This window comes from Marmota monax, unplaced genomic scaffold (assembly GCF_021218885.2).
Source record: "Marmota monax isolate L192 unplaced genomic scaffold, Marmota_monax_Labrador192_F-V1.1 WCK01_AAM20220418_F8-fsc00068, whole genome shotgun sequence".
Taxonomy (NCBI): domain Eukaryota; kingdom Metazoa; phylum Chordata; class Mammalia; order Rodentia; family Sciuridae; genus Marmota; species Marmota monax.
The window spans coordinates 2,205,968-2,223,305 of NW_026692352.1; the positions used below are offsets into that span (position 1 = coordinate 2,205,968).

The 17,338-nt window shown below is 38.8% G+C and overlaps 1 protein-coding gene across 1 annotated transcript; it reads left to right on the plus strand.

Annotated features, from left to right (window-relative positions):
• The first annotated feature begins 9,674 nt into the window (after positions 1-9,674).
• LOC124091178 (olfactory receptor 52Z1P-like) lies at positions 9,675-10,694 on the plus strand. The gene has a single exon (XM_046442139.1). It carries the CDS (start codon positions 9,675-9,677, stop codon positions 10,692-10,694), a length of 1,020 nt encoding a protein of 339 aa, XP_046298095.1.
• The last annotated feature ends 6,644 nt before the right edge of the window (positions 10,695-17,338 follow it).

A 17,338-nucleotide genomic window follows, 5' to 3' on the forward strand; every position in this document is an offset into this window, starting at 1 on the left:
TTTGCATACCTATATACATCAGTGTCAATTGCTGTTGAGAAAAATTTAGTTGGGCTGAGCTGGTTCTTTTGTGGAATTGTGCTGGTTATCTTTAAGCTTATCAGTTATTTGTCCAATTAAACACTTCATCAGTCAAAAAAGAAAGAAAAAGAGAAAAAGAAGGAAGAGGAGTAGGAGGAGAAAAGAAAGGAAGGGAGGGAGAGAAGAAGGAAGGGAAAAAAGAAAAATGAAACTAGGGGCAGCACATTTCCTGATTGATTTCAAAATATATTACAAAGCTATAGTACATTTTAAATAATATTCTACTAAAGTGAATAAATAAATAATATGCTACTGACATAAAAATAGATATATAGAGCAATGAAATCAACCCACACATATACAAAACCTCAACAAAAATCAACAATAAGGAAGATATAATGTTCAACATATGGTGTGGGAAATTGGACACTGACAAGTGAAAGAAACGGCACCTTCATTTTATACCACACACAAAAATCAACTCAAGGCCAGGCAGTGGCACATGCCTGTAATCCCAGCAGCGTGGGAGGCTGAGGCAGGAGGATTGCAAATTGAAAGCCAGCCTCAGCAACTTGGCAAGGCCCTAAACAACTCAGAGCCTATCTCTAAATAAAACACAAAAATAGAGCTGGGGAATGTGGATCAGTGGTTAAGTGGCTCAGGGTTCAATCACCAGTTACCCCCCGCCCAAAAAAAAAATCAACTCAAAATGGTTTAAAGATTTAAATATAGGATCTAGAATTGTAAACTTCTAGAAGAAAACATAGGTGAAATTCTTCATGACATTGAGATTGGCACCAAAAGCAAAATAAAAAAAAGCAAAAATTAGGCAAATGGGACTATATCAAACTGAAAATCTTCTGCACAGCAAAGGAAACAATCAACAGAATTAAAAAAGCAACCTATATAATGGAAGAAAATATTTGCAAACAATATATCTGATGAGGGATTAATATCCAAAATGTACAAGGGACTCCTATAACTCAACAGCAAATAACAATAATCTTAAATGTACAAAGGACTTACCTAGATATTTCTCCAAAGAAGACATTCAAATGGGTAACAAGCCTTTAAAAAAATGCTCAACGTCACTAATCATCAAGGAAATACAAACTAAAGCCACATACTGTTAGGATGGCTACTGGAAAAAATAAATAAATGAAAGAGAACTAAGGGTTTGTGATGAAGGGAATAAATTTAAACCCTTGTACACTGTTGGTGGGAATGCAGCCACCACTACAGAAAGCAGTATGGCAGCTCCTCAAAAAATTAAAAATAGAATTACCATATAACCTATTAATCCCACTTCTGGGTTTATAACCAAAAGAATTGAAATCAGGATCTGGAAGAGATAGAAACACTCCCATGTGTGTTGCAGCATTATTCACAACAAAATAAAATATGGAAATGACCTAAATGTCCACTGAAGAATGGATAAAAAATGTGATATAGACATACAATGGAATGTCATTTGAACTTAAAAAAGGAAAGAAATCCTGCCATCTATGACAACATGAATGATCCTGGAGGATACAATGCTACATAAAATAAGCTAGTCACAGAAGGACAAAAAAAAATGCATGACGTTATTTATATTGACTATTTTAGTCAAATTACTAGAAACAGAAAATAGAACCAAGGACTGAGTGAAGAGAGAAATGGGGACTTTCTCTTTTACCATGCAAGATGAATATGTTCTAAAGATCTGCTATACAACATTGTATCTATAGTGAATAATTCTGAATTGTGTACTTAAAACTTAAAGAGGTTACATCTCATATTAAGTATTCATAACACAAACAGAGAGAGAGAGAGAGAGAGAGAGAGAGAGAGAGAGAGAGAGATTGATTGATTTAGGGCAAGACCTGACATGTAACAAGTGCTCAGTAAGTGAAGGTTATTGGTATAAAAAAGAAAATATAAGTTAGCCAACCCCAAAAAAAACAAATGGGGAATGTTTTCTCTGATATAAGGATTCTGACTCATAGTGGGAGGGGGAGCATGGGAGGAATAGATAAATTCTAGATAGGGCAGAGGGGTGGGAGGGAAAGGGAGGAGGCAGGGGGATAGCAAGGATAGTGGAATGTGATAGACATCATTATTCAAAGTTCATGTATGAAGACATCAATTGGTGTCAACATACTTTATATACAAACAGAGATATAAAAAATTGTGCTGTATAAGTGTAATAAGAATTGCAATGCATTCCACCGTCATTTATTTTTAAAAAATCAATTAAAAAAGAAAATATAAAGTACTGGGAAAACACTTCTTTTTTTAAACAGGAAAGTCCCTGTTAGAAAAAAATACATTGATAAGAACTTGAAAATAGATGGCAACAGTGAAGAGATAATGCGAACTCTAATAAATACCATTCTCATAAAAAAGAACCAAGGGTGCTTGGAGAAATGAATGATTCCAAGGCTGGAGTATGCCAAGCACAGAATGATCCTGAACCATCTTGTAATGCCAAAAAGTAAAGAAAAGAAATGCTCCAAAAATTTTAGGGAATTGTCAGAAGAATAGAGGCACCAATTTTTGTTATTGTTGTTATTACTGGGAATTGAATCCAGGAATGCTTAACCACACAGTCACATCCCCAACCCTTTTTTTTTTTTTTTTTTTTTTTTTGAGGTAGGGTCTTGCTAAGTTTCTGAGGCTGTCTTCAAACTTGAAATCCTCCTGCCTTGGCTTCCAGAATTGCTGAAATTACAGCATGCTCCACCACACTCAACTAGAAGGAACAATTTTAAGGGATTCCTAATAGCCAAATAGAGGAAGAATTTGAGCAACAAAATAAATTATGACAGTAACTAATGACAACCTTTAGAATGTGAATACAAAAGTCCTTATTAATCAAAGCAAGCAAACAAAAAATAAGGAAAAGCACTTCCTTACAGTGGAATTTCAATTAACGAATGTAGAAAGAAAAATAGAAATAGAAAAATCACCATTTGGCAAACATCACAGTAATAAATATTTCAGTCAAGAATTATTAGTGGATGCTAATTAACAGGCAAAAGTAGGAGAAACAGGATATTTTTTTTCCTTAAAATATTCTTTTGTGAGGTCTCCTAAGCAAGTGATAGATGGTAACCTTACCAATAATGTCACAATATAACATCGTGTCTCCTGAAACTGATATCCTTACTGAGAAGGGCACAATATCTATTCTGTGGTATTCTTACAAAAAAAATGCAAAATCTAAATTAAACGAAAGAAAACATGATCAGGTATTAAGACCATAAAAGAGAATGAAAAAACTAAGGAACTCTCCCTAATTAAAGGGGACTATGAAGACATGCAATAGATGCAAACATGTAATACTGGATTGAATTCTGGAAGAGAGAAAAAAACATTAGTGGGACATTGGCATAATTTTAGTAAAGTCTATAAATTGGATAATAGTTTTGTTAATTTCTTAATATTGATAATTATACTGTGATTATGTAAGATATTGACATTGGTTGTATAGGAATTTTTTGTACTATTGTTACAATGTTTAAGTCAGAAATTGTTTCAAAGTTTTGTGTTTTTAAAAAGCAAGAGTGGGGCTGGGGATATGGCTCAAGTAGTAGCGAGCTCGCCTGGCATGCGTGGTAGAAAGATGAGATATATGGGAAGTCAACCCAGGAAATGAGTGCATACTCTTATGATTTGACCCATCCCTCTAATCTCTTAGTCACACAGAAACCTAAGACAGAGGCAAACACAAGGGATCAAAGACAAAGTAAATGTGATACATTAAACCAGAGGAACTTGATAAAATCATGGCAACAGCTCTGTATTTTCACATCTCAAAAAAAAGGTTATGTGCATGATATTGTATATGATAGGCATTATATTTGTTAAATATTCATCAGAAATGCTAAAGAAAGGTACATCAAAATGTTGAAATCCAAACCATGAAGCTAAGAAATATATCTCAAGGACAATATCTATAATGAGACTTTTATAAAGCAGAACATAAAAAGCACTGATCTCTTTAAGAAGGAAAGGAAAAAAGTGATATAAATTTGACAGCATTAAAATTAAGAACTTTTGGTAGATTACTACATATAGTAAATTATCCATATGCATCTTACAAAAACAAGTGGAAGATTATATTCAACCCACACCACACTTGTCAAGCTATCAGAGACAGAGCCTTTCTGTAATTTATATAGAGATGCTCTATATGCTAGATAGAACTTTAAGCAGAAGATGCCTTAAAAGTGAAAAGGCAAGTCACAGATTTGGGAAAGATACTTGCAATAAATTTAATCAACAAAAAGCTAGGGGTTGTGGCTCAGTGGTAGAGCACTTGCCTGGCACATTTGAAGCACTGGATTCAATCCTCAGCACCACATAAAAATAAATAAATAAAATAAAGTTATAAAGAAAAAGAAGACTTCTAGTTTAAAAAAAAAAGCTAGTACCCAGAATATATAAATAACAACTATAAATCAATAAAAGGCAACATGGTAGTAAAATAAGCAAAAGATTTAAATAGTTATTTCAAAAAATAAATGGAAAAATATTTTATCTCAAACCGCTCACATACAGATAACCAGTATGCACTGTATAATCTTATCACGTTTGTCAGGTAGACATAGCAGATTTGGATATGTAGCATAATGATTTCCCAACAGATATCAATAATTACTCTCATACACTATTGATGATGTTATAAATTATAACAATCACATTGGAAGACAATTTGCCATTATCTAGTAAAATTGAAGATATGCATACCTTCTGACCTCTTGATACTTCAGGCCCATCGGTATCAAGAGTATTCATAGTGTCATTGTTTTTAATTGTGAAAAATCAGAAGCACATAACTGTCAAGCTATAAAATATGTAAATATAGGATGACACATTTATATATTGTAACAGTCTGAGCAATAAAATAAGTAACAGTAACATTCAATGTGAATGAATTTTGCAAACATAATATTGATTTCTGTCTCATTTTTCTAAATCTCCCTAGAATTTAACAGAAAAATAAGACAGAAAAGAAAACCAGCAGATTGTGGGATTTCCAATCATGTAAAAATAAAAACATATGACAAAGATAACACAGACACTGGAAGAGAGGAAATGAAAGTCCTGTTGTAAGGATCTCATGTGGCTCAGGATGTGGCATAACACTGCTTGTAGATAGCTTGTGGTTAGTTAAGAATGTGTATTATAATGATGACCCTCTCCATTTGGCGTGAACATACTTTATATACAGAGTTACAAAAAAATGTGCTGTGAATGGATAATTATGAATGTAATGCACTTCACTATTGTCATCTATGTAAGAAATAAATAAAAAATTAAATAATAATAATAATAATGTGTATTATAAACCCTAAAACAACACCACAAAGAGTGAAAGAGGTTCCTCTGAGTTTCTCCTAGTTTCCTCCTTTGGGTCCCTGGAAATGGCTCCCCTCTGGGAATCTTCTCAGGCTCCTCCCCTGGAACCACAACTATAATTGCCCATTCCTCTCTTCCTCAGCCTCATGGATCAGTGCCTTGGAGCTGGGCGCCAACCTCAGTCAAGTCTTACCTCTTCAGGTGTGAAACCAAACCAGGCTGCAACCCAGACAGAGACCACTACAGACTGCCACAGTGAGAAGAAAAGGAATTTGAAGGCAGGTAAACCTGGGATTAGAACTGAACACCACATTCTTAAAATTCTTAAAGTACCACTGACAAACTGAAGTTCATATCCCAGCCCTATCATTTAATGCCTACGGTACTTTAAGAACTTTAAGAACATTACTTCCCTAAACCTCAGTAACCACATCTATACACTGGGTTAATAAATAGTATTCATCTCTTAAGATGCTGTGAGTAAAGAGATATCACATGGAAGACACTTGAAACCATGTCTGGCATGTAGTAAATACTCAATAAAAGCTAGCCCTTAGCCAGGTACAGTGGCGCACACCTGTAATCCCAGGGGCTTGGGAGGATAAGGCAGGAGGATCATGAGTTCAAAGCCAGCCTCAGCAAAAGCGAGGCACTAAGCAACTCAGTGAGATTCTGTCTGTAAATAAAATACAAAATAGGGCTGGGATGTGGCTCAGTGGTCGAGTCCCCTGAGTACAATCCCCAGTACTTCCCCTGGACCCTGAAAAAAAAAAAAAAAGCTAGCTCTTAATATTGTTTTTTAGATTAAAAATACTTGCAGCCTGCCCAATGCTGTTTTGGGGGGGGGGTGCACAAGAGGTGAAGAGGGAAGAGTACTAGAAGATTGAGGCTTGATTCTTCTCAGTAGGTGAGACTAAGAAAATCATTTGAAATCTCTGGGCTTCAAAGAGATGCTCAAAGTTGCAAATGAGAAAGTTTAGTAAGATCCCATGGTACATTTAATGATTCTTTCAACACATCACTTCTGAGCAGTCTATTTTGCCGTCAGCTCTGTGCTAGGCACTGGGGCAGAGATGAACAAGACATGGTCTCCTGGCTTAGAAATGCTTTCAGTCTGGTAAGGAGACAGGCAAGCAAGCAATGATTAAAGTATGCAGAACACCTTCCAGGGGCTCCACTTTAAAGGTGAGGAGAAAAATCGAAATCTAGAGGCTCACAGGAAGTTAAGGAAGAGTTCATTATCTCCAAAGACAGAAATTTGAACTTTTTCATAAGCTGAGGGGAAAGAAAAGTGAATTAGAAGATATCCTGAGGACAGAGAGAAGAGACATCTCTTCTGGAACTGAAGGAAGAGGGATGCTCATAGTAGCCAAACAATGTGGGAGGGCAGAGAAATTGGAGGAGTGGCTGACAGTGGCTTTGATTTTTTTTAATATCTTTATTTTATTTATTTATTTTTATGTGATGCTGAGGATCAAGCCCAGGGCCTCACATGTGCTAAGCGAATGCTCTACTGCTGAGCCACAATCCCAGCCCAGTGGCTTTGATTTTTATGGTGGAGAAGGTGTGCCTCTTTCTACAGAAATCACATGATGTCTGGCATCTTAACTTCAGCTCTCCTACCTGTCCACTCTTATGCTACTCAGAACATTAGGCTTTATAGAGTAATTCAGCTGCATTGGTCTTCCGTCTCCACGAGTCTGTAAATTCCTTTACCTTGAAGCCTCCATAGCAACCAAATCTCTCTTCCCCTGGCTTCCAGTTCCTTTTTGCTCTTGGTTCTCACTCTACCTCCCTTCCCTTTTTCTTAGTTTCTTTCATGGATGTCTGTTATTCTGTCTGCCCCTTAGGATTCTGTTTCATGTCCCCTGTAAAACAACGATCTCTGCATTTTCATCTCCAGCCTTAACCTTTCGTCTAAGCTCTCCCCTCTCATCTGCAACAATTCTCAGGTTTTGGCAGCTCCAACATAGTTATCATAGCTTAAAAAAATTGTGGAATCATTGTTGATTCCTCTATTTCTCTCTGCTGCCAATTGGTTCTCATCTGAAGAATTTAACTCTAGTAGCCTCACTTCCTCTTTCTTAAGAGCTTCATTAATCAGTTAACCCATCTCCCCATCTCCAACAGTCTTTTTGCATCTCTTCTGCTCCTTCTTTACAGCATTCTTATTCTATATTCCCTTTACTGGGAGTGCTTTGGGGCCCCATGTCAAAGCAGCTCCTTAAGGAATCTACTAGGGGAATCCCAAGACACAAAACAGGAGAGCAAATTACGTTTCATACAACAGAGACCGTGTAATCTTGTCCAAGTTAAGAGATTCATGGACAGCCTGAGTCAGTTTCTTTCTGACTCAGAAAGGATGAAAACCCTCTGGTCACATTTGAGGAGGAAGAGTATGGGACCCTGAGCATCTTCTGGGTTGCATTTTCTCCTCATCTTTTTACCCTAACAGGTACCACCTCTAACCTCACTCTTCATTTCCACTCTCCTCCATTGAATTCTTTATAAACCTTGGCTACAAGGGTTTTTACCACCTCCCTACAAGGGTTGTCTGGCCCTCACCCAACCTCAACAACAGTACATTTCCCAAAGTCTGTGTTGTGCTGTCTAAGGCAATGCCCGAGGATTTTTCAGAAAGACATTCCAGGGATGGCTTCGGAATTTCAAATCCATTTCTTTTTGAGTTCTCCCTGCAGTATGAATTTACAGATACACCTCTTTTTCTTCTGAGTATTCAGAGGATGGGTGTAGTAATACCCACACAAACACTGATTTCACTAAGACTTTAAACCTATAAAAAGGAACAAAAACATCTCCTAACTCCTCCACAATTTATGAAGCTTTGATCTTCTGGGTAGGTAGTATTAGTAATAGCAAAATGATGGCTGCCTAGTTTTCCTGAATGTTTCCTGGGACCCCAGACTTCAGAACTAAAACCCTGAAAGTTCCAGGCAAACCAGGTTGAGTTGGTCATCCTCTAGTTGTTAAAAGAATAGAGTCTGGAGAGTTATTGCCTGGGTTCACATCCAGCTCTGCCATTTACTAGTTGTGTCACTTAATCTCTCTGGGTCTCAGTTTCCTCACTGGTAAAATGAACAAGATATTTTTTGAAGTCAATATATATATAAGCATTTAGAGAACTTCCTGATATGTGTTTCAATGAGGGTTTACTATTCTTTGTATATCGTGTGTGAGTTCTTTTTTTTTATTAACCTTTATTTTATTTATTTATTTTTATGTGGTGCTGAGGATTGAACCCAGGGCCTCACACATGCTAGGCAAGCGCTCTACCACTGAGCCACAACCCCAGCCCAATGTTAGTTCTTTTTATGATCACATCTATCACCAACACCACCAAATTGTGCTTCTTAAGAAAAAGTGAGCAGGCACATTACTGAATAGTGTATCTTAGTATGTATTCCCTTAATTATACAAAAATCTGGTCAATGCATTGAAATTACTGCTCTAAAACCCAATTACATGTTTAGCTTTCTCCATCTTTTACCTATTCTCGTTCACTAACAAGCAAAGCTCCAGCAAATTCTGTGTCTCTATGGTGGCTCTGAGCTTGGAGCTCCATGAGCACTCCAGAGGCATGTTGCTACTCCTGCCCTCCACAAACTCACCTTCTGAAAGAAAAGTAAAATCATCCTTTATAACACTGGGGACAAGGCCAGGCAGGAGGTGCTGTAGCCATCTAGAGGGGCTGAGGAAATGACCAGTCCCTATAGCCTGATGCTGACTAGAAGTCTTTCTTGGCCACTTCCTTCTATCCTGGGCATAGTATGCCCAAGAGCACAAGTGAGGCCATTATTCCTGGCTGGTTCCTCCCTCCCCAGTGATCCCTGCCTAGTCCTCCCAGTCTCCTTAGATCACAGATTCTTCATATTCTTTCTCTTCCTCCTAATAAAGAGTTTCTTTTCTTCAACCTTTCTTGTTTTACCTCTAGCCATCACTATTTTCTCCCCATCATATACCACATCTACTTTTCCTCCTAACCTTTTATTCAACAATCAAATGCCTCAAACATCACAGATAGACAAGTATCTTGTGAATTTACATTTCACACACAGAAGACCAAGAGCTCCTTGAGGACAAGGAATGCCTTGTCCATCTGTGTAGTTTCCACAACACCTGGTACTATACCTGCCTGTAGCCCAAAGAAATAGATGCACATACATAAAGAGAGAGCTTTTCATCACAAAATCCTCAGGTCCTAAAATAGAATTAGACTTTCTTCCATTATCATTTTGTTCTAACAGTCTCTATTCCACACTCCTGGTACCAGCCCAGGGCTGAAACTAATGGATGAGGATGGAAATACCAGCATCTTCAACATCTCCTACACCAACTTCTTCCTGGTAGGTTTCCCCAGACTGCAGGAGTGGCGGCCCCTCCTGGTCCTGCCTTTTACCTTCCTCTATGTGACCATCATCTCTACCAATGCCCTGGTCATCCACACTGTGGTGGCCCAGTGGAATCTGCATCAGCCCATGTATGTGCTCATTGCTCTGCTCCTGGCTATCAACATTTGTGCTGCCACAGCTGTGATGCCTAAAATGTTGGAAGGCTTTGTGCACTATGCTAACCCCATATCACTCCATGGCTGCCTGAGCCAGATGTTCTTTATCTACTTCACCCTCCTTCTGGACTACAATCTCCTGCTAGCCATGGCCCTGGACCGCTACATGGCTATCTGCTACCCACTCCGCTATACTGACCTGATGACCTCCCACCTGCTGGGTGTGCTGGCCATTTTCGCCCTGACACGGAGCCTGGGAGTGGCAGTGCCCTTGGTGGTGCTAACTGCAAGAGCTCAATTCTGCCGGACGGCAGTGATTCAACACTTCACATGTGAGTACATCGCACTGCTGAGGATAGCTTGTGGAGACTTGACCTTCAACAACCGGTTGGGGTTGGCTATGCGGTTGGTCACCGTGATCTTTGATCTTGTTCTGCTGGGAACCTCCTACACCCGCATCATCTATGTTGCTCTTCGGATCTCTTCTAGGGGAGCCCGGGCCAAGGCCTTGCACACATGTGGCTCCCACTTACTGGTCATCCTCACCATCTACCTCTCTGGTCTCTCCACTTCCATTGTATTCCGAGTGGCCAAGACTGTGTCTCAGGATGTTCAAAATCTACTTAGTGCTATATACTTGCTGCTCCCAGGAGTCTTGAATCCTCTCATTTATGGGATGAGGACTAAGGAGATCCGGCAACATATAGAAAAGATGCTCTGTGGAAAAGAATCACCTCAGGAGGCTGGAGAGAAGCCAAAGAGGTTGCAGAACACCAGAGTGGAGAGGGAATTGCCAGGGTAAGAGAACTTCATCAACTTGGGGAATTGGGACTGTGACCTCAGAAACAAAGAGATAAACAGGCAGTACTCAGAGACAAACTGGAATTTCCTGAGCAGATTTCAGATTCAACATTGGCCCATTGTTGGTAAACCGTGGCTTGTTAAATTCTTAGAATATTTTTGTTGTTGATGATGATGATGATGATGTTCTTTTTAGTTACACATGACAGTAGAGTCTATTTTGATATGTTTACACAAGCATGGAATATATCTTATTCTATTTAGGATCCCAGTACTGTGGAAGTACACAACATTGAGATCACTGTTGTGTAAACAGGAAAGTTATGTCAGATTCATTCTACTGCCTTTCCTATTCCTATTCCCATCCAACAGCTTGTACCTATTTGTCCTTCTTAGTTTATTTATCTGTCCTCTTTCCCCCAATTTTAAGAAAGCTCCAATTAATATCTGGATGCATTTAACTTCACTAGAAGGCATATAAAGCAAGTAAAACAGATCATGACCAACCTGAACACCCAGTCTGTAGCAAATAAATAAGCCAAGCCCTTCCCTGGGGCCATCTCTCTTAAATACAGCCTAAGGCCTGACATGAAGTTCCTTGAGACCAAATAAATCAGTCAATCTTGAGGTTTACAGTCTAAGAACTAGGGTTCTAAGTCCAAACAGTCCCAAATACAGGTGAGGACCTTGACTGAAGTCCCAAATCTGACATGTGTGCCTGACCCCAGGATGTGCAGTTTAGCCTACATAAACAGTTCAGTTCATGCCCAGGGTCCCCAGTCCAAAAGATACTCAGACCAGATCTCCTCTTGGTCCCAGTCTGATACATAGACCAGAGCAGACTCTACCCTGGGGAGCTCAAACTGAGCCAAACATCCAAGTCAAAACTCTTAAGGCCTCAAGGATGACCTGAGGCATACAGACAAGTTCCTTCCCTAAAGCCCAAGTGTAACCCCAGGACCAGACTAGATCGAGACCTGAGTCTGACCCAGGTCAGGCCATTCTCCCCATGGCAGCCAGTGTGATCTATCTAAAAGTTACTCGGTAGCTCCTCAGGAGATTAAAACAAGAGGCTCACTTGATCTCAGGAGTTCAGGGCCAGGATGAGCAACATAATGACACCTTATCTCAAAATTGAAAATAAAAATAATATAACTCCCTTGCTTAAAAGACTTCCATGGCTCCCTGTCATCCATCTATTGAAGAGTCTCCTTCAGGGATGTCCCAAAAAGAGGCTGTGGTGCCTATACATTGCACAGAGCCATCTGTGAACCAGGCATTTTTTTTTTCTTCCTCTCTCAAATGATCATTAGTGAATTCCCCATGAGGCCATAAGTATAGTCTGGGAGAGAGAAGGCATATAGTAGGCAGGAGCTGGTAACATGAGTATTTCAGCCACCTCATGTAACTAACTTGTGCTTTCAGTGACTGCTTGAGCCTTGATCTTGTATGTACCACTTGTATATACCACTATCATTGGGCATGATTCGCATTTCAGACACATAGTAATTTGGTCACCTACAATTAAGTGTCTAGTCTCTACTTTGGCTCAGTAGCTAGTCAAAAGCTGTTTCTCAAAAGGAGAATACAGCCAGATGTGGTGGCACATTATGTAATTCTAGGCTGAGGAAGGATACCAGGTTCCAGGCCAGCTTTAACAACTTAGTGAAATCCTGTCTCAAAATAAAAAATTAAAAGGGCTGGGAATATAGCTCAGTGATAAAGTGCCCCCTGTGTTTAATCCTCAATACCAAAACAAAAACAAAAAAAGAAAAGTAGATATCCAGAGGATGGCAGAGCTTTGCTCAAAAATCCTAAGGGCTTTAGCTGTGATTTACCTGTAGAAGCCCAAATCCCCAAGCAACATCTCCATCTGCCACTGTCACTTCAATCATCATCAGATCTGCTGAATCATATGGCCCAAATAACAGAGCAGCTTGCACAACAGACCAGACCTGTGGCAGAGCCCTCTCCTGTTCTGGGCCTCATTCAAAACTAGAAGCTTTTCAGGTCACTTGGTAAACAACCTAGAGTAGTTCAGTGAAAGGAGGATATTTTTGCCTCAAAATTTCAAGGAGGCTCACCAGGTGTTATATCTCTTTCTTGGTTGTGGGAAGGATCATGTGCAACAATTTATTCTTTATCTTAGAAGCAATATCTCAACATGCTTTATTCCACTAGAAAATTTGCTGATGCAGAAAGCCCCTGAACTCTGGTGAGATTTATTCCCTATCCTTTTGAAATGTAACTCTCTTACCAATAAGTCTGGAGTTGTCACTCACAAGTTCCAATCAACATGTCATCAATACATTGGACTGGTGCAATGTCTTATGGATGGCAAAGCTGATCAAAATCCTGTGTTAACTAAATTATGAGATAGGGCTAGTGAGTTGATAATACTCTTAAAGTGGGGCAATGAAGGTATGTTGCTAGCTTTGCAAGCTAAAAGCAAGATGGTGGTTTTACTAAGGGGCATGGAGAAAAAAGCATTTGCCCAATCAATAGCTGCATACCAGGTTACCGAAGGATATGATGATTTGTTCAAGCATAGAAACCATATCTACTTGGAATCACACCCCAAATAAGCTTATGATAATGAGGTAAGAGAAGAAATAAAGATAAGTAGAAAGGAGACCAAAGGAAAGAAAATGACTAGTTGTAAATCTAAAAGCCCTATAATCAGACTTAACTTACCAGATCTGTTTTTTCCTCAGGGTCTGTCATACCCAAATTTCTGAGACAACTACAATTTAACTCATTTAAATTCACTCATCTATGAAAACTGCCTCATTTTGATTAAAGTATTAAGTGCAGTTAGCTCACACAATTATTCTTAGATTAGGAAAACCAAAGGGAGATGTATTTTCAGAAACCTATATTATCGGTACATTCTAAAAGTTATCTAGAAAGAAGACAATGCCAACCTTAAGATCTTGGAAGACCAGCCCACTATAAACATCTTTTGATTTATGATCAAAGAACTGAGTTCACCAGACTGATGGTGTTCCCACTTAACTTCCTATACTCATCCTTTAGAAGATGAGCTGAGGATCCCCAAAGCACTCCTTGCTCACATTCTGCTCTGAGAATGTGTATCTTCACTTTTCACTAATAAAACTCTTCTTCTTTGTTAAAACCTGATGTGTCCTTAAGTTTCTTTCTGTGGCATGTCAAGAGCCTGGAAGGTCCAAGTAGTCTCTCTGCCTCTGCAGAGACCTCCTCAAACTCCCTGACGTGACAATAATCCATTGTCATTTTCCAAGATGATTTCTATGCAGCCTAAGGGGGTGAGTTGGATGAGGACGGGGTGGGAATCACCTCTCCTGAATAGTTTATGTCAGTGGTGCCTCTATTCTCTGCCATCCTTCCAGGAATGCAACAATTTTGGTTTACTCTTTTCTTAGTGGCTTACACTTGGCTTTTCGCACTATTACACTTGGCTTTTCTCACTCAGATCAGAGAACCAACATGGGGATTCTGTCAGTTGCTGAGCAGGTCTATTCCAGTTCTGCATTCCAGAAGTGGAGAAATAACACAGGATGGTTTGGGGGACCTCACCAGACCCATTGTGAGGTCAAGAGTTTCCTCAAAGCAAACTTAAGATCCTTAGATAGGGTGGCAACAACAACAAAATATCATCAGAATATAGGGCTTCAGTGTTCCTAACTTCATCAGGATTTCCCCATATGTTGCCATTTCAATTTTTAGGATTCCATTCACTCCCAAACAATGTCCTCACTTTGACAGTAAATACCCTATCAGGTTAGGAAATAAACTTTGCAATTCAACCACTCACAGGGTAAGATTCTGAGTCTGATTTTCAGCAATCTCAACTCTGCAGCTACAGAAAATAGGTTTCTTTCGGGGAAGACTTAACCATTTTTCAGGTCACTCATGCACCAACTGAGCTGGAACTTCAAAACCCGGAGCTCATCCTTTTCCTATTTTTTTCCAGTAAAATTTGAAGCAAACAGCTAATCATCTTATACTAATTTGAGAAAAATGTTTGAAGGTCACATATATGGTCACTCAAGGCCTTGCCTTTAAGTATCCAATGGTTGTACTTTGTTTATCTCTATTGTCACATCATACCACGGACTATCAGTGCTCTCTTTACTTCTTTAAATAAAATTTTTAGGTCCTTTAAATCAAATCAGATTAAAGAATCAATTTCAGAAACCCCAGAACCAATTCAGAAAACTCATTCTTAAGAGTCTGTTCCTCCAGAACAATTCTAAATGACTGGTTCATCTAAAATCAATCTGTATTAATCAGGGCTCTTCAAAGAAACAACCCAAAGAATATGTGTGTATATCTATATCTATCTATATGTCTACATAGATAAAGATTCAGAAAGAGGCTGATGCTGCGGCTTGAGTCCAAAGACAGTCCAGAGGCACAAGTCCTTCTTCTGGGACCTCAGTCTTTTGTTTTTCTTAAGGTCTCCAACTGATTAATAAGTAAGTCACCTACATAATGAAGGGTATTCAGCTTTACTCAAACTCTTATCAATTTAAAGGTTAATCTCATCTAAAAAATATTTTCACAGCAACAATTAAGCTGGTGTTTGATCAATTATCTGGGTACTATGCTCTAGCCAGTTGACAAAATTAACCACCACAGATCCCTAGGTGCAGATCCTAAGCCAACCCAAGTGCAGAAGAAGTGCCCCAGCACAGGGCCATTTTGCAAAGACTGAGAGCTCTAGAAGTTCATGAAGTCTTTATCCAAACACTAACTGAACATATGCTAAAGAAATAGACCTCTATATACATGATAATGAATGATCCCTGCAAAAATAGTTCATAAGAGTTTCAAAAACAGAATGCTACAATCTTCAACATCAACAAACAAAATACCACAATAGCAAACCCTGGAGGAGGAGAATCTGATTTCCAGAATTACTTCATTATAATTGTCACATTCTCAATTTTCAACAATACACAAGGCATACAAAGAAGCAGAAAAACATTCAAGGAATAAGATCAATTGACAGAAACTATCCCTAAGGAAGCAAAGACATTGGACTTACTGAACAAAGACATAAAACAACTACTCAAAAAACTAAAGGAAAACACGGACAAATAAGTAAAGGAAATCAGGAAAACAACGACTAAGAAAACCAGACTATCAACCGACATAAGAATGACTAAAAAAAAAATTTAATTCTGGAGCTGAAAGGTACAATAACTAAAAGGAAAAATTCACTAGAGAGACTTAATAGATTTGCAGGAAGGATAATCAGAAAGCTTAAAGATAGAACAACTGAAATTACTGAGTCTGAGGAGTAGAAAGAGAACAAAATAAAGAAAATTGAACAGAGCCTAAAGCAACCTGAGAGCCAACATCAGATGACCCAATAGATGAATTATGAGAATCCCGTAAGAAGGAAAAGGGCAGAAAGATTATATGAAGATAAAATGGCCAAAAACTTCACAAATTTAATGGAAATCATGAATGTATAAATCCCAAAAGCCCACAAAATCCCAAAAAGGATAAACTCAGAGACCTATGCTAAGATATATTATAATGAAAAGCTATTAGAGTGGCTATTATAAAAAAATATGAAAAATTAAGAGTCATGCTTCACTGAGAAGTTACTATGCTCTCCTACTTCAACAGTACTTGGATAGAACCTGGTGGTTGATCCCAACCCTACCAGATCCCCATCCCAACAGCTGCTCAGAGTCAGCAGCACTTCACAGCACTCTTAGACACCCCAGGCTTCCACTCAAAGAGCCATGCCTCTCCTCAGCTACCCAACATGACCACACCCTCTTTTCAGAGGCACCAGAACTATCACCAAGAGGCTGCTATCAACCTCCAGATCCACATGGAGCACTAAGCCTCCAACATCTACTACTTTGACCATGATGATATGGCTTTGAAGAACTACCAAATACTTTCTTCACCAATCTCATGAGAAGGAACATGCTGAAAAACCGAAGCTGCAGAACCAATGAGATGGCCAAATTTTCTCTCAGGATATCAAGAAACCATACTGTGATGATGGAGAAAGGAAGCTAAATGCAACAGAATACATGTTATACTTAGAAAAAAGTAAATCAGTCACTACTGAACTGCTATTGACAAAAATGGCCCCCCACTAGTGTGACTTGAGACTCATTACCTAAATGAGCAGGTAAAATACATAAAAGAATTGGGTGATCATGTAATCAACTTGTACAAGGTAGGCGCCCTGGAATCTGGCATGGCAGAATATCTCTTTGGCACGCTTACCCTGGGAGATAGTGATATCAAGAACTAAGCCTTAGGCTGACTTCATTATAGTCACAGAGACTTCCCTGGTCACCAAGGCAGTGTATGCATTTTGGAGTTACATTTAACTGTCCTATAAGTTGCACCAAAACATCCATTAATTTCTTTAATTGTACCATTCCTTTGAATAAAGAAACTTGGTACCATAAAATAAATAAATTATATGTATATAAAAAATTAACAAGTATAGATGAGAATGTAGAGAAAATGGACCCCTTGCATATTGTTGGCATAAACATAAAACATTGGGCTGGGGATGTGGCTCAAGCGGTAGCACGCTCGCCTGGCATGCGTGCGGCCGGGGTTCGATCCTCAACACCACATACAAACAAAGATGTTGTGTCCGCTGATAACTAAAAAAATAAA

Bases quoted from the DNA above. Each gene is read 5' to 3' on its own strand.
- LOC124091178 (XM_046442139.1), top strand. From the start codon at position 9,675: ATGGATGAGGATGGAAATACCAGCATCTTCAACATCTCCTACACCAAC.